Source organism: Lycorma delicatula, chromosome 4, assembly GCF_047948215.1.
Source record: "Lycorma delicatula isolate Av1 chromosome 4, ASM4794821v1, whole genome shotgun sequence".
Taxonomy (NCBI): Eukaryota; Metazoa; Arthropoda; class Insecta; order Hemiptera; family Fulgoridae; genus Lycorma; species Lycorma delicatula.
In genome coordinates, this window is record NC_134458.1 from 186,521,417 (window position 1) to 186,547,544 (window position 26,128).

At 28.7% G+C, this 26,128-nt stretch overlaps 1 protein-coding gene across 1 annotated transcript in view; it reads right to left on the bottom strand.

Moving 5' to 3' along the window:
- Nucleotides 1–5,506: 5,506 nt before the first annotated feature.
- LOC142322769 (uncharacterized) overlaps nt 5,507–26,128 on the bottom strand; it is a 173,689-nt gene continuing 153,067 nt past the window's right edge. The window contains exons 20-25 of the mRNA XM_075361845.1: nt 24,014–24,143; nt 16,781–16,915; nt 11,994–12,718; nt 11,323–11,540; nt 10,509–10,614; nt 5,507–5,655 (exon numbers count right to left, since the gene is read on the bottom strand). Coding sequence (XP_075217960.1) covers nt 5,507–5,655; nt 10,509–10,614; nt 11,323–11,540; nt 11,994–12,718; nt 16,781–16,915; nt 24,014–24,143 — 1,463 coding nt within the window. The remainder of the gene's footprint in view (nt 5,656–10,508; nt 10,615–11,322; nt 11,541–11,993; nt 12,719–16,780; nt 16,916–24,013; nt 24,144–26,128) is intronic.

Here is a 26,128-nt window from a genome sequence, read left to right on the forward strand (position 1 = left end):
AATTTTAGAAACTTATAAAGGTATATTTTTATTTTTCATATCATTTCAATTATTATGGTGAAAATAAGTTGCAGTATACACTATAGATTTATTTAACAGACTTAAACTTTGAACCAAATGTCAATGTTATGGTAGGCTTTGCTTATGGAGGTCCATTTAACCTATTATCTCCATTCCACATGATGGTTGACCTGAGTTGAGATAAAATAAATTCCAAGTAGTTAATAGCATAGTGCAAACCAGAATAATATCAATTTAATAAGGAAAACTTGTGAGTAACAAATATGTTGTTATTACAAACCTCAATGGATATTTTATATATGTCTCTCTTATATGATCTATGCATAAAAATTCCCACTAATTTCAATAACTACTAGAGGATTTCTCTCCCTTACTAGAATAAAATACAAACTATTACTTTATATCAATATTAAATGGATATTTCCTTTCATACAACAGTCACTTCAATTATTAGTTATTTAGTAGCAATCTGATAATGTAGTGAAAACAATCAAACTTAAGAAGATTGTCATGAAATTAGTTGTAGATATGGTATGATGAATGAACAGTAATACTGCATCATTAACTGGTATCCACACAAGTTGTTTCTATATAAAATATTAGAAATGTAAACATAAAGGCAGCTTCACACTATCTACTATTTATTATAGCTGCATAGATTTGTATGGCTACTAAGTATGAGCAGTGAGTATACACCCTAATTCTTAAAAATTAATTAAGGACAAAGTAAATATTACGTATTAAATGATATTTCTTTTTTTTTTACAAATATCCAATGCAACTAAAAGGAACTACTAAATAGTAAAAGAGCAATGTGAATAAAGAACAAGCATGTAAAAAAAAATTTTAAATAATTATCCCATAGTATTTTACAAAAGGGAAGGCCAGTAAGGATGAAGAAGGATATGGATTATATCTAAAGATTTTCCTTATTCAAACAATAGAATGAAAGTTGTAATAAATAAATTTATTTTATAATACAGATTACAAAATAACAATAAAAAAAGCATTATTTAAATAGTGATAAAACTACCACTCAATAAAATAACCATTTATTTCAAAGTGCTGGAAGCACTTTCACACCAGTAAGGTGTGCATCTTCAGCCAAACATCATAAAATGGATCATAAAATATCATAAATTTCATTAATTATTAAACATTAAACGCTTGTTACAGTCCCAGTTCTTTTTATTAATAAATATAAAATTAGAGATATTACACTTTCCCTTATTGTAGAGACCGATAATTTACTGTTTCTTTTCTCATGGCTCCAAGTTTTTTAACAGTTCATGGTTGTTAATTACAGTCTGGTGGTTCATAAGGTTGTGGATAATTTTAAATGAGTATAAATATGAAATATTTCTTTTAGGTAGAATATAATATTCTGTAAGAAAATCGAACAAATTTATATTATTATAATCAATCATTACCTTATAACCCACCTGTCGGAATTTGTCAACCATGGATTATTTAAAATTGCAGTCATAAGAAAGGAATCAGTATCTTCATTTTAAAAAAGGGTTGGGTGTAATATGCTTTTATTTTGTTATTAATGAAATGTATTAATCAACTGCAACGAAAGTGCTTCTACAATTTGAGGTGATTGATTGCTTTATTGATTAGTGGTTTGTCAATTCTCTGGGACTTACTACTAAATAAGCAAGTAACCATGTGATATTTTACAAAGTAAATCAAATTTTAGGTTAGCTAGAATTTAGAATTGCCCTCCTCTCAAACTAATTTCAAGTTTATTGGATGTCATCTAAAATTCTTTTATTTCTATAAATATAAATAATAATCTATATGCAAATTTCAACAAAAATTAATTTAAAAACAAAAAAAAAATTATAAGTTTACAAGTATAAAAATGATAAAACATTAACAAAAAAAAAATTCCCTTCTAACATTTAACAAGAAATATTTTAATGTTGCAACAGTGGTTTTTAAATGTTTTATCATCATGTTCTCCTTCTTTTAAGAATAACAAGCTTTATTAATTTGATATAATTCGATTTTTATAAATTTAAAAACTATTTTATTGGTTAAACAACTATAGATTTTCTTCGTTCATATTTTTTTTATAAATAACTTGTTACCATTAATTATAAGGTATCTATAAAAGGTTAAGATTAATCAATTTAACTTTTTAATAAAACAATGGCATATATATAAAGGAGCACATGGCAAGTTTTTAAACTTTGAAAATCCACTAACTACAATTATAATAATTTGATTAATAATTTTTTTACATCAAATTTTTCCTTTTCATGAGGATTGTTATACTATAATATTAATTATATTATTTTAAGTACTGAAAAACTACACAATAAAAACTACAACAAATTTTTATAATTTTGAGGCCTTTCTTCTTCTAAATTATACCCAAGAATTTACCATGAAGTAAAATTGTATTGATAAGAAGTTTTTCTTTAAAGTCTCTAAATTCTAATAAAAATATCATTAGATTCCATTCTCTCCTGCTTTAAACCCGTTATGATACTTTGAAAAAACAAAAAAAATCTATAACTGCCACTAAATAAATAATGACCCGCCTGATAAACAAAAGCCACAACAGCAAGGGACATTCGTCCAGGCTCTGCGATTATTAGGGAGATAATAAACTCCTGCTATACTTGCATTCCATTCTGATACTTTGAAATAAACTTTCGGGGTAGAGAACCATTATTACATCATATAAAAATATATTTCTAAGATTACTTTCTATAACATAAAATACAAAACATCTTGTCCCTTAAAGGTGTAAATTTAATTATTTTATTGTTAATTATTTAACCTTAACTACCTTTTAAAAGTAAAATAAAAGACTCCTTGAAAGATAACAAAAATTATGATCATAATAAAACAAAATATTTTCTTTCATATAATAAATAAACAATGTAAATAGAATAATACTTAGGTAACTACAAAAAGATTGAATATTTAACAAAAATATATAATTATCAACCATAATTAAAAGAAAATCATAATAAATTAATATTATATTAATCACTGAAATTTATTATTTATGGAACAGTCCTCATTAAACCCGTTACATTCTTCTTATATTCAAATAAATCTATAACATCTGTAAACTAGTTCTATGTAGTCTAGAAAATTACATGTAATTTTATTTTTTAACAATTAACTTACTTTTTCCTGCTTTTTTTATTTTCCTGTAAAATTAGCATTTTCACAGGGATCTTTGCTTTGTCAAAATTTTCATGTGGAAATTTAGATAAAAAACAACACAGTTAAAATTCAGTACAAATATATTGCTGAATATAGTTGTTTTTAATCTAAATCTCCTCATATATGTCCTGATAAAGAAAAAAGAAATCTCTACAAAATTAGACAAAAAGAAAAAAGTAATAAGCAGTAAATAAGTGGAAAAATTAATTTTTATAAGTAACTGGTTATAGAGTTAAAATAAAATTATGGATTATTAATTTTTTATGTTAATTTGAAAATTCATTTTTTTTTTGTTATGTAAGAGCAGGCATCAACATCTATGTTTACTAGACTGATGGAAATTGGTAGCATATGAAAAGATGCCATGCCTGACCAGGATTTGAACCCAGGACCTCCGCACGAAATGCTGAGATGCTACCTACTCAGCTATGGAGATAAGATTTATTATTATAACTATTTATTATTAAAGAACAAATATTTCCATTATAACTTTGCAACTGAGTTTGATGTATTATGTAATACAACAAAAAACGAACATTCTAGAAATGTAACTCTGCCGACAAATAGGGAAAAATACATAAAATAACATTTGCATAATTCTTTGTTTTTTAACTCCACTGACAGTTAACTTTGACAGTCGATTTTTAAAGTCAAGTTTAAATGACTCAAAATGATAACAGGCCAAGATAGAAAATTGTTAAGTACTATAATTGAATTAGTCTTTATAATTCTTCTAAATATCAAGTATCAAAAAAATTCCAAAACCATTCAGGATTTTTTTTATAAAGAAAATTCATTCATTTTTGGCTGTGTTAGGTTTTTGGCTTATGTCTGATACATTTATATCAATAGAACTGTATAAATTTGATTGAAATTTTTGAAATCAAAATGATAAGAGATGAATCTACTTTGAAAATATGAACTAAATTTTCAGGCAGATGACTGTGGTTCACTAGTTCATTGTTTTTGATTGATTAATGACATATTGGAAGTCTCTAGTTTTCTAGTAATGAATCAGTAAACAACTATCAAACATTTTCAAAATGAATAAATCTCCATCATTGAAACCCATAATTTTATTAATTTGATTTTAGAATACTATAATTGAAGTATTATTGTTCTAAAGAATTCAACAATACCAAAAATTGTCATATCCCATAAGTGTTTGTCTTATATATTAGTAAAATTTGTTGAAAAATTATTTAATCAATTTGAAACTTTGAAGAACTGTAGGGGAAGGATTAGAAAAAATGTAATGAGATTACAATAATTTATTATATCATTCATTTAATAATAAGTTATTATTCACGTAGGTTTGGCTTTTCCAAAAACCTGTTTGAAAAGTAAATATATTTCCTTTTCTATCCCCCCACCAAAAAAATCTAAAACATCTGTGGTTGCTATTTGTAACTACATATTTTACTTGGTGTAGTAATATAGTAACATGTCCAAGCTTTACAGTTACCAATACCAAGCTTTACAGTTTCAATTATAAGTTGGCTTTACAGAGTAAAAAATCTAGTTTTTCAATTGACCATGGAAAATTATCAATTGTAATTAATATAAATGTTTACTTCCAATGTGTAAAAAACAAAAAAAACATTTTTGAGAAATTAACTAGATTGACAAAAATTAATGTTCATAAATCTTCTCAAACAATAATAAATAAAATTCTATAATTTAATGGAGAAGCAAACTAATAAAAATCTATACTTTATGATAAAACTATGAAATTAAATTTTACTAAGAGATTGCTAATGATGTTAATTTAGAGATGAAGTGATTCAAACTACTATAAAGTGATTCACACTACTGGCATGTTAGAAGAATAGTTAAAACCAATTGTTTACACCTTCACCATAAATTTAAACAAATATTTAACAAAAGCACAAAACTAAAGATTCTTTCTCTTCTACAGATGTTTTCATTTTCATAGAATAAGTTCCTTTAGTAAAAGTTCTTAAATATGGTGAATTTTACCACTTCATTCATTAAGTTCAATTTTGAACCAAAGAATAGCAAAGCAAACACATATTACAGTAAATAAGCAACTTAAATAATTTCTAATTTCAAAATAATTTTACAGATATAAAATTACAATACAAAAACAATCAGCATTTCTAATATGAATCTACGGAAAATGAAATATATCATAAAAAAAACCGTTGACTTTAAACTTTTTAAACTTATTTGTACAGAAAGTTGTTATAATTAATATATTTCATAAGAACATGAATAGTAATGTATACAGACTGAGAGAAAGGTACAAGAAAGTAATAAATAAAGAATCAAATATTTATTGCTCAAATATATCTACTTGTGAATAATTTATATCTTTTTCATCACAAGAAATGGTCTCAGTTTTATGAATATGTCCAGAATTTTCTTCAGAATTATCTAATTTAAGAAGATCTATAGCAGATAAATATTCATTACTAAACTTCTCTGAAAAAAAGAAACAATCATCTGTTAATTTTGAAAACAGTTGTTTTGACTACATTAAGTAATAACATTTAAAAAGTTTTAAAATAATAAGATTTACAATATTTTGCAACTCTCAGTAAAAGAAAATTTATAGTTCAAAAGATGAGCTGTAACAATGATTCCTACAGTAAACATTCATTATGATAAACATACAATTTCCTGAGATTACATTTAACATTACACTAAAACTTCTTAAACGTCTTTTGATATCTTCCTAAAACTTCTTTTGATACCAGTTCAAATATAACTGATATCATAAAAACTTGTTCTCAGTATAAATTCTTTACCTCATTAAAATGATCTCTTTTAGAGTTCATCTGTTTATTGCACCCTTACTGTATTGCAGTATACCAAAGTAGTCCTTTTATCATGCCCTCATTTAAAACAGCATGCTGAATTTTAATCAGGCAAAAATTGTATAATAGAACTCAAAATATTAGTTCCCATGCACAACCCAGTACAACAGAAAACAGCATCTGCATAATAATTATAAAATCTTTTTTTCTAAAACTTCATATTCTTATAATTTTTTTCAGATATTTTTATACTAAAAAGCTACTTTTCAATTATAAATATTTTTAGTTTGTAATTTTTGTAAATAAGTATTTTTTAAGTGTATCTTTTTAGACTTTTAACTAATTTTATTTATAAACAAATTAAAATAAAATTGATAACTTAAAAATAATAAGACTCTTTTCATATGGTATAATCAAATTAGCTTATTCCAGCAAACTCTGTCCTTAAATGCAGCAGAGAACAATAGAGATACTGGTTCATAAGCATACTAATTAACATGGGATTGAAAGTGTTTAGCAATAACTCCTGCTTTGGTAAATACAAGGGTAAGTCAATTATTATCCGCAATTTAATTATATTTTTGTTTATGTTGGTAGTACTGTCGTGTTGCGTAGATGACGCATGCATGGTTTAATTGTTGTTATGTTTATGCAAGTTTGATGCTGCTAAGTTAATTCCATATCGTTGCCCTGCCGTTAACCATTGCTGCTCCGCTTTCTGTTTGCACCAAAGAAGAGTTCAGTGATCGGTTTTTTGTGGTTGGAAGGTGTATCAGGGACCAAAATTCATCGAAGACTTTCGGTACAGTACGGGAACAGTGTGTTGTTGCAACGGAGTGTCTACGAATGGATTGAAAAATTCAAAAATGGTTGCACAAGTGTTACGCATGATGAAGGAGCTGGACGACCGTTTACCACCACAAATGAAGAAAACATTGAGCGTGCACGTGACACGGTTTTCTTAGACAGACGAGTAACTATTGATGAAGTGGCACATCGTCTGCAAATTAGTCATGGTTCTGCCTACGAAATCATCCACAACAGATTTGGGTTTCATAAAGTCTGTGAAGATGGGTCCCAAAACAACTCACACAGTCGCATAAACAAACGCGCTTGGACATCTGCCAAAAACATTTGGATCGCTATGGTAACGAACGGGACATATTCTTAGACAGAATCATCACTGGTGAAGAAACATGGACCCATCATTATGAGCTGGAGAATAAACAGCAGAGTATGGAATGGAAACATCCAAATTTGCCCTGCAAAAAAAAGTTCAAGACCCAACCGTCCGCAGGAAAACTGATGCTTATGGTTTTTTGGGACTCACAAGTACTCACTCAGTACTGGAACATTATGAAGAAAGGGGCATGACAATAAACAGTGTGTGTTACAGTGAGATGCTTACTGCCAAGTTGAAGCCTACAATTCAAAGCAAACGCCGAGGACTGCTGTCGAAAGGTGTTGTGTTGTTGCACGACAATGCCCGTCCACATACTGCTGCCCACACTGCTGAAACGCTCCAGAAACTCAACTTTGAAGTACTAGCTCAGCCTCCGTATAGTCCTGATCTTGCCCCTTCTGACTACCACTTGTTTGGTCCACTCAAAGAGGCATTAAGATTTAGCTTGGACAAAACAGTGAAAGAAGCGGTGCATTTCTGGCTTGCAGATCAACCGAAAACCTTCTTTTATGAGGGCATCAGAAAGCTTGTGCAACGATGGACCAAGTGCATTGAAATACAAGTGGACTATGTTGAAAAATGATGTACATGTAAGTTTCCTATTTGTATTGCAATAAAATTTATAACTACATTGCGGATAATAATTGACTTACCCTTGTAATATGCTCCTAGCTGATAAAAAAACTCTCTACAATGACAAAAACAAACAAGCATTTTACAGAGTTGAATTTCTGTTGTTTATGTTTTTTTTGTAAAACTTATATAGACAATTTACAGATCCAATGAGCACATAATGGGTACATTAATATATACGAGGAATATTCAAAGCAAACATACAGATTTTATAAACAAAAGTGACATATTTCTTCAGAAGAGGGGGCAGCAGTAACTCTGTTCAGTTAGATTATGTTTCAACTGTAAGAAACAATGCAGGCTACCAAAATTATTGCAAAAAATTAATTCATATTTTTTTATGTAAAATTATTTAATTTAAAATTTAAAGATCAGCAACAAAGTCTGACTCCACTATTTTAAAAATGTTATGACCTATATTTTGTCTATAAAACAGGACTCAAAAGTAATAAGTAAGTCCCTAATATCAGCTGTGAAATGTCAATCTGTGTGAAATGTTTGACAGACTGGACACAGGATTTTCAAGATATGAATTCTGTCATATGTGTACCACATATTCCAACTCTTAAACTGTAGAAGATGAGGTAGCTGCTGGATTTCAGAATGAGGTGCAAGATGATATTACTTTTGAAGCAAGTATCTACTTCTTCCTCTGAATCTCATCTGATAACTCAAGTTGAATTACATGATCTTGTTTAGCAAATGAATTGTCCAAAAAATAGTCCTAACATTTGAATGCTTGGCTGAAGAGTTGGAATTTCCTTCAGAATGACATTGAACTGTGTTTTTTTTTATAACCAATAAAGTGTTTCAAGATTTCTATTCTGAAAAAAAAAAATGATTTACTATATCACAAAAATATGTGCACTGTGATGTGTACTTGGTTGTACACATAAAACAACAGAGTGGAGGCTGTTCACTGATTCCTCAAAAACTAGTTTGAAGGCTCTCCTTTTGCACAATGGGAATGCATTTCCTTACTTGCTATTAGTTTATGCAACTAAGCCAAATATTAAAATCCTTTTGAAAAAAGTTCAGTATGACAAATAATGTTGAACTACATCTTGTAATTTAAAAGTCACTGCACTGTTTGTAGTTCAGCTATACTAAATTTTGTTTTGTTTCTCGTGTGTGGGATAACAGAACAAGAAAAATCATTTCAAGTAGGAATGGCCAAAGTGCGAATCATTTACATCTGGACAGAGAAATATACGTCCCTCAATAGTCAGCTCTGACATTATTATTCTTTTAACTCCCACTCGTATAAAACTAGGGTTTTACAAAAAACTTTGTTAAGACAATACATAAAAAGAGTTCTGGGTTTTATTATTTGAAGGAGAAAAGATTTCATGATGTTAATGATACTAAAATCAAGGAAGGTATTTTTGTGGGCTCTCAAATAAGAATTTTGATTAAAGGTGGAAAAGTGGAAGATTTATTTGACCAAGTTGAAAAATCAATGTGGAGGATCATTCAGAAGTGTTGTGAAAAAGTTTTTAGGGAATTATAAAGCTCCAACTACCATCAGATTGTGGGTAAAGTTTTAGTCACAAAAAGATATGGGGCATAATATGTTCCTCAAATTTCATTCTTAGACTCCCAGCTGTATTTCTTCTCCATCAGCTGCAATTCTGGTCCATCAGAGATGAATGATAAACATACAGAGCGCTTCCTCCAAGATATCACTGACAAGGAAAAAAGATACCAGTGGAGTGCAAGAATATTTGCAGATTACCAGCAAATACTGAAGAAACATTCCATTCTGTTCATGTTTTGGTCTAGTCATTAATTTAACAGACATTCTGCCGACAAAATATAAGGTCACTTACTACTTTTCAGCATTCGACAATTAATGTTCTGATTATATTACATTCAGACTGCCATTCTCCATGACAGTCTGTCCTGAGCTTTTGCTTTTAAGTTACAGTGACTTTGTCTCCCTTTCAAATCATCCAACATTCCTACCCTCCTCTTGCCATCACACCCTCAATCTTTCCTTCAATTATTACTTTTTGAACAGTCATGCCTTAGTATGTGGCCTATCCAATTAGGTTTTCTTCTTTGTATTGTCTTAATTACACAGCTACTCTCACTTATTTTTGTCAAGACCTGATTATTCTCCTCCTGCCAATTGATTCCTAGCATTTTCCTCCTTAGCCACATTTCAAAACTTTGAAGATATTGAGTTTCTCTTTTCTTTATTGTCAAATGTTTCTGCACCAAGCAATACCATACTCCAAACAAAACATCTTGCAAATCTCTTTCTCAGATCAATAGGTATACTTTCTGTCGCAAGCAGATTTCTAAACTTACTGAAAGCCATTTTACCATTTGTAATTCTGCTTCTAATTTCCTCTGTACAACTTTCATAAAAATTATTGTGCTTTCAAGTTATTTAAGACTACCAACCTGTTCCAATTGTTTCTTCTCAATAATAATCTTTGTTATATTATATTCCCTTGATATCCTCATTACTGTGGATTTATCAGCATTTATTCTCATTTTGTATTTTTCTCCTATCTTGCTTATTCTATCCATCATTTGTAGCTTCCCTTCAGTTGTAGCCAATACTATTGTATCAGGTTACTCACATATGATAAAAAACCAAGAAACTGAACAATGACTGCATATTAGCAAACACATCACTAAAGATATAATGAAAAAAAAATTTATACAATTTATAAGAATAAAATAGAACTTACCTTTATTAATTGTTTGTGAATATTCACTATAAGTAGGAGACAAGATAATTTCTTCATAATCATTTCCATTTCCTGCTGCATAATCATTATTTATTCTACAATTACACTGATAATAAGGATTATAATCATGTAATTTCTTATTGCAATTTCTTTTATTATTACATAACTGGTGCAAATGTCCATCACAGCTTTCATTCGTTCTATTAAAATTTTGTGAATTATTAGTTAATATTTGCAAATATTTTAAATCATTATAGTTTTTACAATTTTGTTCAGTACATGTTCTTTTTCTTTCATTAAATATTTTTTCAGATGCATTATCAACAAATTCCTTCTTTGGTGTAATATTTTCATGATGTAAGCATTTATTTTTACATTCTCTCATACTATGTACATGATGTTGGGATGTTAAACATGGTGATATGCAGTCATTGTTATTTATATCTAACTTCATACATTTACACTTTATATGTGTTCTTGGATTTTGTACAAAATGTAAACTATTTTGGCATGATGTACATACATCATTTTGTGAAAGAGAAATTCCTTTATTTTTATGAAATACACCATCATGCATTGTTCTGGAACTGAATTTATTGCAATTTATTACATCACAAACACATTCATCATTAAATTTATTATAAAAATTATGAACATCATTCCTATTTTGTCTCATTAATTTATTGCTAATACAACTACAATTTTCAGTTTTCATACAATGACAATTTAAAAATTGTTTATTATTACATGAATTTATTTGGGGGAAGCAGTTCATGTTATAATTTGATGAGTGATGATTTATACAATCATTCACTCTACAATTGAAATGATTCATTTTCAAAGATTGATTCATGTCTAAATCATGAGAACAATTTAAAAGTTCATTACATTTGTGATGACTAAAATTATTTTGATTTTGTTCTAATGCTTTCTGTTGTAAAGTAATAGAATTTTTACAATTAGACTGAGTTACTGCTACTGATGTCTCATTTAAATATTCATCTCTTTTTCTAATTACATCATTATTATAATCTGATAACACATGACATAATTTTAATTTATTTTCTGTTATTGTTTTTTGTTTTAATTTACTTGAATAATCCTGTGTTTTTTTTAAATTTCCATCTATATGCTGATCATTTATGATTTCACGTTTATAATGATTAAAACTATCATTGTTCAAAGCTGATAATAAAGATGTTTTCAAATGATTGTAACTGGTTTCAGTTTTGTTATCATTATTGTATGATCTATGGAATGAAATAATTTGTTCAAAATCATTTTCTGATTTGTTGCTCTCGTAATCCATTTCTCTTTTACTCAAATCACATGAATTAATTAAGTTGTATGATGTATCGATTTTTTTATTAGAAATATCTGCTAAATGTTTGTTAAAAGAACAATGATTAATTGAATTTTCAGGCAAAGATTCATCAATTTGTTTATTATTTAAACTTCCATAATTTACTTTTGAAGAATTTATACAATTTTCTACATGTTGTTGAGGATATATATTAAACTTATTATTATCTAAACTCTCTGTTTTCAGTTGTTTATCATTTTGGAGCATTACTTTATCAAGATCAACTGATTCATATATGGGAATATTCTCTGAAGTAATATTTTGTTTTACGTTATTATTTTGTGGCATCTGTATTAAATTCGATTGAGTATGTTGTTCAGGATTTACAAAAATCTCTTCTTTATCGTTCACTAGACACTTATTTTTCTCTGGCTGAATATAAGTTCTCTTACTGCAGGCAGTATTATCATTAATTGTTGGTTTTCTTAAATTAATACAATATTCACTTTGTAAAGGAGGTAGACCCAGTCTTTTCCTATAATCTTCATTATAATTTGGTTTTGGAAAATCTATATCAGTAAGATACTCTTGACTTTTTTTATCATCATTGAAATCATAAGGAGTGGGAACATTCACTTTTGAAATATTTAAAAAATATTCTTTACTACTGGTTGAATCAAAATAAGATGATGATTTATTAACAATTGTTGGATTATTTCTGTTATCATCTATTTTTTGGTTATCACTGATATTCATCTCATTTTGAGAATACATACATTTATCTTTATTTCTTAGATCTTTTAATCTATATACTTCTGTTGCTGGTCTAAAATATGATACTTCAGGATCTATTATTAGGTTATTTATTTCAGAACCAATATGATCAGAGTTACTTGGTGAATTTGCACTGAAACAATACAAAAGTTGTAATTACTTATAATTAAGAATATATTAGCAATTTATTTTTACATAGATTTTCATTATAAAAACTTGGAACAAGATTTTATATTATAACAAATTGTAATAAACAACATGCAATATTCCAAGGCAATCCAAAATCCAGTCTTATGCAGGGAACTAAATTGTTTAAACAAACTTAAATGTTTGAAAACATTAGAGAGCTTAATACTGCAGACACAATGGAAATAATCATAGTCACCTCTAAAGCCTCATTTAAATAAATGTAATCCCCTGGAATATAAACATCAAATCATTCACGAGAGACTAATTGAGGTCAGATTTATGAGAGTATTGGTAGCCCATGTCATTTGAAGTTGTACTATCACATCTGGCATGTTTCAGTCTCACTTAATGAAAGGTAGCCACTGTCTGTGCACCTCTACAAATACCCACACTTCACAGCAGGTGGCCCCAGACCAAATCAAATCTCTGTGATTAGTTGCTCTTCAGCAAAGCTTTTGCACAGTGAGTCAATTGTCATGGGTTGGGTCACTGCATCATGTAGAAATCATCAATGTCATAAGCTTATGATGAACCCTGAACTAGTCCAGCCCAAATAATAGTCCAATCCAAGACTGTTGTTTGAATGGGGGTTAGATCTATCCAGTTAAATGCTGGCAGGTGAACAGGGTTCATGACAGTGACATGTAGATACTAAGTAGAGAGCCTACAGTTTAACAACTGCTATGCTGCATTTGTCAAATTTGATACTACTAAAGGATGCAAATAGTCTCATTCAATAGTCACATCAATAGGCAAATGACTATGAGTTACACCAGTGCCTTGCTGCTTGACGGAAACCAACATGACTAAGTGTAATCTCATTTGCCACTCTGACATCCATACAGGAGTTTATAAGGGTGTGCATCTTATATATCATAACCTTCGATAAGTAAAATATCATACTGCTAAAATTTACAAAAAATATAAAACAGAAATGTAATAAAAACAATACTGCAACACATTTTTATTAAATAAAGTTCACTTGAAACAGAATAAAATTCATTCTAGATTATTTTATTTAACTTATAACTTTAAAAACATTATTTTATTTGTTTTAGTATTATGATCTTGAATATGATCTACATATATTTTAATGAACATAGGATGACTGAAATAGCGTTTTAAAAAATTTCAGACTTTTGTCAGGTCAAACCAAAGGTAAATACAACATAAATTTTTTTGTGCTAAGCTATGATTATGTATAATGCTATTTTTATAATTATTTTTTAACATCAATAGATTATTGTCAGTGTAGCGAATCTGGAACACTATTTGTAAACATTACAGTGATTAATCAATTGTCCATAGTTTATATCTTTTTCATACTTTAGTTTAGAGATAAATAAAAAAAGATATTGTTATTCCTCATACACATACTATTCTGATTTTATGGCATCATTTTATTTATTTATTTATATATATATAATTAAACGGAACATTTTTCTGTTTGACTTGAAATGTAATATGTAATTCCAAAATGTCCAATGTTTAATTATTCATACTTACAAGTATTTTTAAATTTTCTGGAAGACATTAATCAATATCAGTTAATTATAACCATGATAATATTTGTAATACCAAGCTACCAATTAATTGTTATTCACAAATATAATAAATTTTGGATAAAATTTTATGCTTGTTTTCTCTTCCTTAAAATATATATGTCATCACTACATCATCAGAGCATGATATTACTCTGTTAAAAGTTAAAGGAGAAATATGTGGTAATTAAACATTACTTCATTACTCAACTGCAATTAAATTGAAGGAAATATGGTATCCTCTTTTAGAGTGGACTATTATTTGTTGGTTGGGATTTATTTATTAAAGGAACTCACAAACCTGAAGAATCCATTAAGATATATGAAAAATAAACTAAACATTAAGACTAAATGAAATATTACAGGTGTATCAAAGATATGCTTAAAAGGATATTTTAAGGTAAATTTTGAATTTCATTTACAGACTAAGTACAACTGCTACCTCTTACAGAACGTAGCTCTATCAAACAACGCTTTATAATAATAAAATAACCAATAATACAACTAAAGTTTAATTTAAAATTATAAAAAAAATATATACATCAAGAAGTTCAATGATTATCAAAAAAACTGTGATTTTTTTGTGTTATCAAAATTGTTTGACTGGTCTGATGCAATTCTCTGTTCCATAACAATAAAAAATTATGTATTGAGAAATGTATTATAGCCCTCAGCATAGATCAAAGTTGTGCATGAAAAATGCAATTAGAATAACGTGACGATCTACAAGCATAACATAGTAGTATGAGTGTATGTTCTGAGTAGAGTAACAAAGAGTTTATCAAAGGTCCGTAAATAATATTTAGAACAGATTATACTTACAGTGAAGTTATTAATAAATGCAGCCTGGCAACATTTACATAACTTTTTTTCATGTTATCTTTTTTATATGATTCTGCAATACTTTCCTGTAATTCATTTTAAAACATGTTAATTTCATACTTTATCAATTCACCATTTTTTTTCCTGTCACCAAAATTTAAAAGACTATCTTTGTTTTTCTGGCTTTCCTATTGTTTGTCTTTCACTGTCATAAAATGCTACACTTTGTAAAATACTTTTAGGAATTTATTTCTAATTCTTAAATCTATCATTGACACTAGCATATTATCATAAAAACATAGATTTATTTTCTTTGTTTAAGCTCTTGTAGCATTTGTTTTTGATGTCTTTTTCACTTCATTCATGCTTTGTAATTTTATTACTTGGATATCAGAATTTTGCAACTTCTGGTCTACTGTATTTTCTTATTCCAATATTTAATGTCATTATCTTTCTTTTGGTAAGATTTCATAATCTTTTTTAACTCTTGTTTATTTCAAATTGAATTTGACAACAATATCATTAGTAATATTTTTCAATGTTCTATTCCTGAACAGTTACTTCATCTCAAATCTTACTGTAAGTTTGTCTTACTAGTTCTTCCAAATAAAAAAATAAAGAGTATAGGTTGCATCCATGTCTCACTCCACGTACTACAGCTTCCTTTTTCTCATTTTTAATCTTATTACTTGATTATTAAAACTTAAAAATAATTACTCTTTCTTTCCATTTCAATCCTATTTTTTGTACAATCTTAAACATTACATCTCAATGTAGATTAAAGAATGTTTTTTCAAGATCTACAAACATCTTTAAGTAAGCAGCCTAGGTGGTTGTCTTCAGATTATCTACTGTAATTTGCAGAACTAAAATTGCTTATTGCATTCCCATGCTTTTCCAGAAACCAAGTTTATTTTTATGTAGTGCATTTTCTACCTCTAATTAAATTAATTATTCTAATTAAAAATTAAGGAGCATGAGATGATTTAAAATGCAGTCATTTTCAAAACTGTTTTTACTTTCTTCAGTATGGTAAAAATTATATATTATAAAAATATAAAAGTACTTTCAACACCAATAAATTTTAGACATTAATGCGTAAAGCCTATTCAATCTTACTTCTCTCTGACTGCATCATCAAAGACTGTAATAAAATGCAAAAAATGAGGTTAAAAAATACAGTAACCATGCTCAATTTTGATTATAATTGGCTTACAAACAATGTGTTATGTTTTAAGAAACCAAAAAAATAGAAATGCTAAGTATCTCGTTTGATCTGATCTCCTTTTATTAAAACTATTACATCACACAGTAGAAAATATAGAAGACACAACAGTAAAACTTCATTGGAGTAAACTGGCTTTTCAGTTATATAGTTCAACATTGCTGAGAACTGAAATGTAAAATGCTCATGATATATTTGTGTTTGAGTAAAAAATGATAAAACAAACAGTATTTGAAACTTCCAGGAAAATTGTAAAAGTCGTCAGGAATGTATGTAAACATTAAAAAAGAATAAAATTTAATTTTAACACAACATATTTTAAACTATAGTTGACAGAACATAGCATATTTTCACCTATTATACTTATCAGATAAAAATAAATGTTAATATTATATTCTTGAAAGAAATATTCACGTACATTATATCACCTGCAGTTAAATCTAAGTGTTCAACAGCAATACAAGATGGTTTATTTATTCTATTTTCCTGGTTTTTAGATAAAACTTTTTCATTTTTATTTATAAGCGACAGCAAAAAATCCAAATCAGAAAATCTGAAAATTATGTAGAAAAAAAATTGCTTGCTACTTTTAAATTCATAGTATTTATAAATTATTTATATAAAAACTATGTTTAGAATTATTTTAAAATGTATAGAACATATTTAACAGTGTAATACAATGCTGAATACAGTACACTTCAAGTTTTAGAAATGCTCACTCCATGAAATGCTGTAATTCATGATGCACCTACTGTTGTAGTTATATTGTAATATAATATGTACTTATACAGGATCATCGAAAAAGGTTGCAGCAATTTAAAAATATTGTTTCAGAAACAACTAGAGATAATCAAACAAGTATTTTTTTTTTTAAACTTATCAACTCAAAAAGTTTTTTACAAACGTCAGAATGTTTCAATATGATTTCTATTGGTTACTCTGCAAACATCCAGCCGATAATCGACTACTGCCCAAGTTCACTAGATCATTGCAGGCATAAATGTGGCAATAGCAGTGGTGATCAGTTATCTTAAATGTTGTATATCCTTGTAGACAATGTTTTTAATATAACCCCATAGAAACAAGTCTAGGGGTGTCAAATCTGGCTACTCAGAGAATGTTTATTAACCCTTTGACTGCGGGACTTGTAATCAAATTCTCCATCTAAGGGCGGGAATTTTTTTTCTTTTTCTGGTTAAATCAGCGTTTTTGATTATACTTTAACTTTACTTCTTCGTAAAAGTGATTATAAAGGTGGAATACTCGGGAAACCTTCACCACACATCTGTTGTGGTTTTACTCCTGTAGTGTAGGCAACTATACATCACATGTACATAAATTCATCTTTAATAATATATTGTGAAAATAAGTTAATAACAAGTAATGTATAACAAATTTTAAGAATATTTTTTGCTGTTCATAAAACATGAAAAATACAATAACATTCATTAAAATAAATTTACTAATTTTTTATTTTTTTATTTGCGATTAATAGTATAATTTAGAATTTGTCTATTTATTTACAAAATATTTTTAAAAAATAAAAAAAAAATTTACGTTTTATATAATAAAACATATTAAAAAGTTAAAATCTAAACATTTTTTATAAAATACTAAAAGACAATTTATTTGTCAATGTTATAATAAAATACAAAAAATCTTCTGTCCATAATAGTGAATTTATTATAAATACCTCAGAATTAAATCTAAAAATGAAGAATATTAAAGATTATTGTTTGAGCACTATTGATGAAAATTTATGCAAATTTTAAAAATATTAAATACGGACACACAGACCGTGAGTACATTTTTATGTGCGTACAGTATAAAAAAAAATTAAGTCATATAAAACATATACATATCTGCTACAACTTATGAATTCATAGTTCAATAAGAAAATAGATATATTATAAAATAATAAACTTAAAATAATTTTGTAAAATTATAAAACTTACCTTGGAGTTATACGCTGGAAATCGACTGTCTGTTCTGGTAAAAAGTGGTTGAACACCAGAACGATGTGAAATGTGCACAAATCAAACACTAATTATTTCTGAAGCATAATTATTTTAAGTATTAAATGAATTATTTTAAGTATTTTTGAAGTACAGAATCAACAAAAATACAACTATGTAAGGTGAACGGAATTTTACACACGTACTGTTTTACAAGAAAAGACCACGCAGATGCTGTGGACTCCGTACCATAGTACGCAACCATGCAATTGCTATGCATGGTTGCGATGTTCTGCAAGTCCGCATAAAAGGACTTGCCTTTTATGCGGTCCGCAATCAAAGGGTTAAGACATGCTACAATTGTACGTTTTTCCTCAAGCTGACCAAATTGAACAAGAAAGTAACGTTCTGTAATGTTTCAACAAGATGTTGTGCCCCCACACTTCAGCCTGGGTATTTGATGCGCTCTCAATGAAAAATTCCCAAATCGTTGGGTTGATAGGGCCGGTTCTGTGCTTTGGTCTCCAAGAATCCCAAATTTTATACCCCTAGACATTTTTCTATAGGGATATGTTAAAAACATTATCTACAGTGAAAAAAATCAGGGATGTACAACATTTAAGTTAACGAATCACCGCTACTATTACTACAGTTATGCCTGCGATGATTCAATGGACCTGGGCAGAAGTCAATTATTGGCTGGATATTTGTAGAGTGACCAATGGAGCATATATTAAACATTCAACGGTATGCAAAAAAACATTTTGAGTTGGTAATTTTTTAAAAAACTACTTGATTATTTCTGGTAATTTCTGAAATACAGTTGCTGCAACCTTTTTCGATGAACTGTATTGTAATATTGTACTAATATTGTATGGTGTATATTGATGGTGTACTTATACTGAATTCTGGCTAGTTACCATCTGCATGTGGATGCAGAGTGTGCTCAGTATTGCTTTTTGTTTCATGGATTACAAGTGACTATAATTGCTCACCATGAAACTCAGGTTCAATCATTCTAGAAAACCTACTCAAAAAACCAAAGATGAAATACTATTTCTTGAAATTACAGTGGCGCAAGAAATGATCCAACATTTGTTTTGGTAATAATTGTTTAGGTTAATAAATATTAACATGTTTTATGTTGGCAGAAATGACAGCAGTTTGTGAATATTAGTTTCTTCTCTTTCTGAGTGCGCTGTTTGTGTATCGTTTCAAGATGGTTAACAAAGGAAGACTGACTGTTAAATAACATGTAAAGACTGTGTTGTTTTTTAATGAAATGAAAAGTGTGGTGCTAATACAAATATGGTTTTGTGCACATTTTCAAACTCGGTGGTCGCCCTCATTTAAAACAATACCTAGACTTTATGAAAAATTTAATAGCGATGGTTCACTATTTAAAAGTAAGCGGAAACGGCCTGCCAATGTTCGTTTTCCACAGAATGTCAAAGCTGTCAGGGCAGCGTTGCTGAGAAGCCCGGACAAATCAACAATCAGCAGCACAACTTGGGATTTATAGGCAATCCGTGCAGCGAATTTTAAAAACTGATTCGCATTTGAATCCATACAAAATAATAGTGTTGCCTAAATTAAGGTTGACAACAAACATCAAAGAATGGCATTTGCTGAATGGGCTGTGAACCAAGACATATTGTTGAAAAATGTTTGGTTTCCATATGAGGCACATTTTCACTTAGATGGGGGTTGTTAATAAACAAAATGTACGTTTTTAGGCTTCCAAAAATCCACATGTGCTTCATGAAAAGGTGCACCATGCTCAAAGAATTACGGTATGGGCCACTACCTCAAGTCATGGGGTAACAGGGCCATTCATTTTTGAACAGATAGTGAAGAGTGAGTGAATGTTATCGAAATATGCTGAATAATAATTTTGTTCCTCAGCTTCTTGCAAAAGGGTTTCAGTTAGAAGACAAGTGGTTCATGGAGGATGGAACCAGACCACCACACTGCTAATATTGTTTTAGACTTTCTGATGCATATTTAAACGCAAATGTCATTTCAAATCGATTTCCTAATCGTAGCATGTGGATAGAACTGGCCTCCGAACAGTCCTGATTTGAATCCGTGTGATTATTTTCTTTGGGGATTTCTAAATGAAAAGATTTTCCCTAAACATCCTCATACACTGCTGGAACTGCGAATACTGATCATTGAGGTGTGCGACACGATAACAGAGTGTGTCAATGAAAGACATACTCTGACACATTATGTGTCATCGAGTTATTAACAACATAGGAGTTCATGTTGAAGACGTTGCTAAATGTGACAGTGGTATATTGAACATGTGATAAGCAGAACATAATCTCCAGGTATATAGTAAATACACTGTATTTTACTTTTCTGTATTGCGATTCAAATAAATATTTTTTAACAAAACCAAATGGATCATTTCAACAGACAGTTAGTAAGATTAACAGTTAGGTTAGTATAGGCTAGTATAGAATTGCAGGTGAGATAATTAAGTGCAACAAAATTAGAGTTTTAAGTCAAATGAAATGTAACGAATGGGCCAACTTAGAAATTAATATTCTCAAAGTTATATTGTAGAAAATTTTGGAGATATCTGCAATTTAACTTGATTTCAGCTGATGTGACCAATAACAAAATCAGGGTAATAGTAAGAAAGATTAAAGTTTTCTATTAATGTTTGACAGAATGGAGCCACATGAGAATTTTCTGCATGAGAAAATAGTACAGGTAGAGGGACAAACAAAAAAATATTTTCTTTGTCTTAAGTCTTTTTAAAATGTGTTTTTCTTTATTTTTTTCTGAGCTTACTGTGATTAACATCAGTTATCTAGAGATGCTTGAACATTATTTAATGCACAATTAAAGAATGATATAATCAGAGATAAAACACAATCATGTGTTGTTTTACAACGGGAAGTGTAAATTAATTTGCTGCTATATATACTACATGTCACAGTCTATTATATACTGTGATATACATAAATATCCTCGAGTACAATTAGAATTGATTTTTTGTGAGTAATGATATTCATTATACAGCTAGTCTATATGATGAACAGAATGCTGGTTTCATAGAGCTAAATATCTCCAGCACGGGTTTGGAATACTGAAGTGCAAAAATATATTCAACTTACTTGAAGGCTAACAGAACTACTTAACTTTCATTGGTAAGCGATTCTTGTTAATTTGAGAATAGTTATACCAATTCATGAGTGACCTGTATGTAATTCATGTCATGTCATCTGTAACCACCATGCTTATGGCACTTAACAACTACATGAATGGAGAATTCATTTTTCAGTAATAGGTTACAATGCACCTCAATTATGAAATTATCTCTTACTTCAATCACTTCATCAGTGTTTGGATAAGCATAATAGAACAACGGTTTGGCTACCACAATTGTACAGTTTAATATCTATGGATTTCTCTTGTGTGCAAGCTTATAATGATAGTCTTTGTCCTACCTCTTCCTGAAACTCTAAATAAGATGCAGGTTTTGAGAATAGAAGCAGTTGAAAGTAAATGCATATATGATCCACACGATTTTAAGGAATATTGCTTACAGATGATTGATACATCTACCATGTAATACAAGGATTCCATAATGAATATTTGTAAATCAATCTCATAATTAACATTTGTAAATATCTGTACACAAAACTTGAAAATGTACAGCAATTAGTATGCATTAGAAAATTCAATAAAACTTTTACTTTCTTAATAAATATTATTTATTTGCAAAAAATCATAAATACCCTACATAAACATTTTTAATGTTATGTTTTTGATCATGTGCTTTTATCTGATGATTTTTAAAAATTAAATTTTCTAGAATTTTCTATGTAAAAAATTATATTAAACTACCAAATTTGTCGGCCTTGCATTAAAAAGCTAAATCAACCATAAGAATCAATTAAAACACAATAAAATTAAATAATATTTTTGTTGTATATAAAATTTATGTCTGAAGGCAGTTGCTCTCGATGATATACAAAGCTTTGGAACATAAGTGAGGCATTCTAAGCGCAAAACAGCAGGTTAGATAACCTTTTTCTCTTACAAACAGATACAAATCGGTAATGACTTATACATTACTCAAGTAAATGTGACTTAAAAAAAAATTAAACATTACATCATGCACTAATCACAATTAGCCAGAGGAACAGCCCAAGATAATATAATGTGTAAACAATAATTGATTGTGAAAATTTCAAGAACAACTGTTACTGCTTACAAAGGATTTGAACTACCAAGTTCCCTTAAACATCCTTACGATTATGAGCTAAAACAACTTAAAACAGTACATGGAAACCATCAATTATAGAAATATTAAGCTGAAATAGAGAGCATTCCATGATTTGCTTTATTAACTATTAACATTTATTATTACTGTTAATTGATCAAGTATTTGTCTGCTGACAATGAAGCAATGATATTGTTACTTTGAAGTAACTTGTGGATGTACTATTTGTGTGTATTTCATGTTTATCAGTTTAACTGAGTATTTAAATTTTTTTCTTAATCATTTTTATAAAAAAAAAATTATCAGCTTTAAACTAACAATAAAATTACGGCTAAAGCAATCTTTGAATTTATTCCTATAAGAGCATTTGCTCTTATACAGCTACATGAAAGCTATTCAGGAAATTTCATAAAACTATAAATTTAACAAGATTTACGTTTTATATTCTCAGAAATGTAGTTTTAGAAGATCTTTTTAAAATTATAATGAAGTTCCTTTCACTAGTCTTGTTAATGATGTTCTTTATGACGTCCTTAAGAAAGCAATATAGAATGAAGAAATATATTATTTGTTTATAAAATAAATGGCCTGATCTGAGTTGTACTGGATCATTTAATGTGTTATTTTTGCCTAATTTTGTTATTTTTCTAACTTTTCTCTGTTTTATTCAATTTATCTTACACCATTTTGTTCTGAATCAAATTCTTTAAAAGTTTTACATGTTTATTACCCATTTAAAAAGTTATTGTACGTGAAACAAAAAAACAGGTTTTTTTACATCAATTTATTGGTTTTCACCCCAGATTTCTCAAAAACTACTGCAGATACCATTCTGGGACCTTTTTTATTTAATTTTTCAAATCAAAACCATCAGAGATCACTGATTCTGCTGCTTAATTAATTTCCTAAAAATGTCAGTACGACTTCATTTCACCAGGGTAGCTGAAATCTGAGTGAAATTTTCACTAGCTGTAACTCGGAAATGAAGCATTTTAGGACTTATGCTTATAATGAACTTTTTCCAATATTTTTACAAGTAGAATACGTGATGAAAGTCTCGTGATACACTCTGTATATCAATCATATAGATTAATAACAGTTTACTCAGAAACATTATTTTTGTTTATGATCTATATTCATTAGCATGAAACTGTAAAACAACTAAGGCTTAAGAGATTGTAGGATGGCTAAGGAAAGAAAAAATGTGGAAAAAGAAATGGAAGCCAGTGAAATAATTATAAAAGTGGAAAAACATATGGACTGTAGAGAATCAATTATTATAAATGAGAGGATCTCTAATTACCGGTTTTCTGTTCTTTTATAAAGATATTAACAATTATAATTACACTTCTTGTTCCTTTAAATTATAATATAAATTTAATGTATTTTAACAAGTTTAACTCAATTTAATTGAAGGTATCAAGTATCAAGATTCAATTACAATATTAAAACTTACTCAACATCTGTGGTCTCAGAATCAAAGGATTTTTCAGACATAGCTTGTTGTACATGTTGATTACTTTCTGGTTCATTACTCTCATTATCACTTTCAAACTGACTCATAGGAATATATTTATTCTCGGTATCTAAAAGAAACAGAATAAATAATAAAACACTTCTGAAAATTAAAAGTAAATGTTTACTTATTAAATTTATATTTTGTTGTAATCATTTTTATAATTCATGAATAATTATAATCATAAATCTTTAAAATACTCATATTTAGTAATTTTATCTTTTATTTCAGTATAGAAAATATTACAGTAATCCTTTTTCCCAGATCATGTGTAGAAAATCACTTTTAATCTAGTTTTCATGCTTATAATTTTAAATTAATAATGTGACAGTATTTTGTCATGTAAATCAAATTAAATGCAAAGTGATTTTTTTAAAAGCTGGCTTTGAAAATAAAATAAGAGATGGATCCTTACAGCTCTTATACAACTTACATTCATAAAAGAGGGCTCTTGGATGCTGCCCTCCCTGCAAAACAAAGCAAAAGAGAAACATAACATACACTGACATTCACATTAACCTTCTCATCTCAATTCATTACATAAAAAAAAGAAAAATTAATAAAATTTTCAAATTTTGATGTCCATGACAGTTTTAAAAACTGAAAAGTTTTTAAAAATCAACTATAATAAAATTCTTTCAAGGGTTAATTTATATGTCATTTAGCTTTTGTTCTACATTAACTTATTCAAAGACTAATAAACTTATAATACAACTAATAAACTTTCAGCTTCCAGAACCATGCTACGGAAATTAGACATTTCATTTTCATAAAAAAAACTATCAGGATGAGCCATACATAATAAAATACTTAGCAGAAGCAAATGGATACAGAACACAGACTGACAACTATAGAAATATCAAAACAGTCAGAACAAGACAAAAAAAAAAAAAAAAGAAAAAAAAAAAAAAAAAAAAAAGCAGGATAGTATAAATATTTCTTACTAAATCATAAGTAAACAAAATACACATTATGAGACAAACACTCACGTAAACAATCCAATAAATCTGCTCAAACTGTAAAAAATTTGAGCAATAGAGTGCAACCTTCTATGATACAAAGAATACATTAAAGCACTCCATTCCTACAGTAAATTCACTTTTCCTAAGCACTTCAATGTGTACAAGTCACATATGTACAAAAAATATCAACAAAATTAAAGTCTTATACATAAACAACAGAGAATACTTTCACAAATCAATATAAGCACACATAATAAATTATATTATTACACATACTTTCTGAACACACCATAAACAAGAAAGATCTTTCAAAACATAAATGTTATACCTGTGCCATATCCAATATCATTATAATCCTCAGCGACTGTCTTTGAATGAGCTTAATACAGTACAAAGGTGAGCTAAAAAGCTTGTACACAGATAAAATGTTTTTATAATTTTCACCTTAAAATAAAGTATACTGTAGTTGATCTTCAAAAATGTTTTAAAACAACTTTTACTCATAAATTTTCTCATTTCATTGTGGAAATAACTAAAACATTAACAGTAGGTAAAACATTACCTACTGATAAAATTACATTATTATCCACTGCATTGTCCCTCTGTAGTTTTGAGGGACATATATATGTATAGATACGAGGTGTGATCAAAAAATACGTTGAATAATTTTTTATTAAAAAAAGTAATAAGGTTACATAGAATTCGATTTATTTAATCCCCTTCAAAGTACTGTCCTTGGCTAGCAATGCACTTATCCCAACGTTGACTTCATGACTGGAGGCATTTCTGGAAGGCATCTTTCGGAAGGGCTTTCAGCTGCTCGGTCGTGGCCCTCTCAATGTCAGCAATGGTGTCAAAACGTTTTCCTTTAAGCACAGTTTTAATTTTTGGGAAGAGCCAAAAGTTGCATAGTGCCAAATCCGGTGAGTATGGCGGATGTGGACAGACAGGAACACTTTTTTCGGCCAAAAACTCGCAAATGAGAAGCGAGGTGTGACACGGCGCGTTGTCATGGTAAAGAAGGAAGCCATTGGTCCATTTTTCTGGTCGCTTTCTTCGTACGTCGTTAAAAGTTAAAATGCTTTGAATGGAT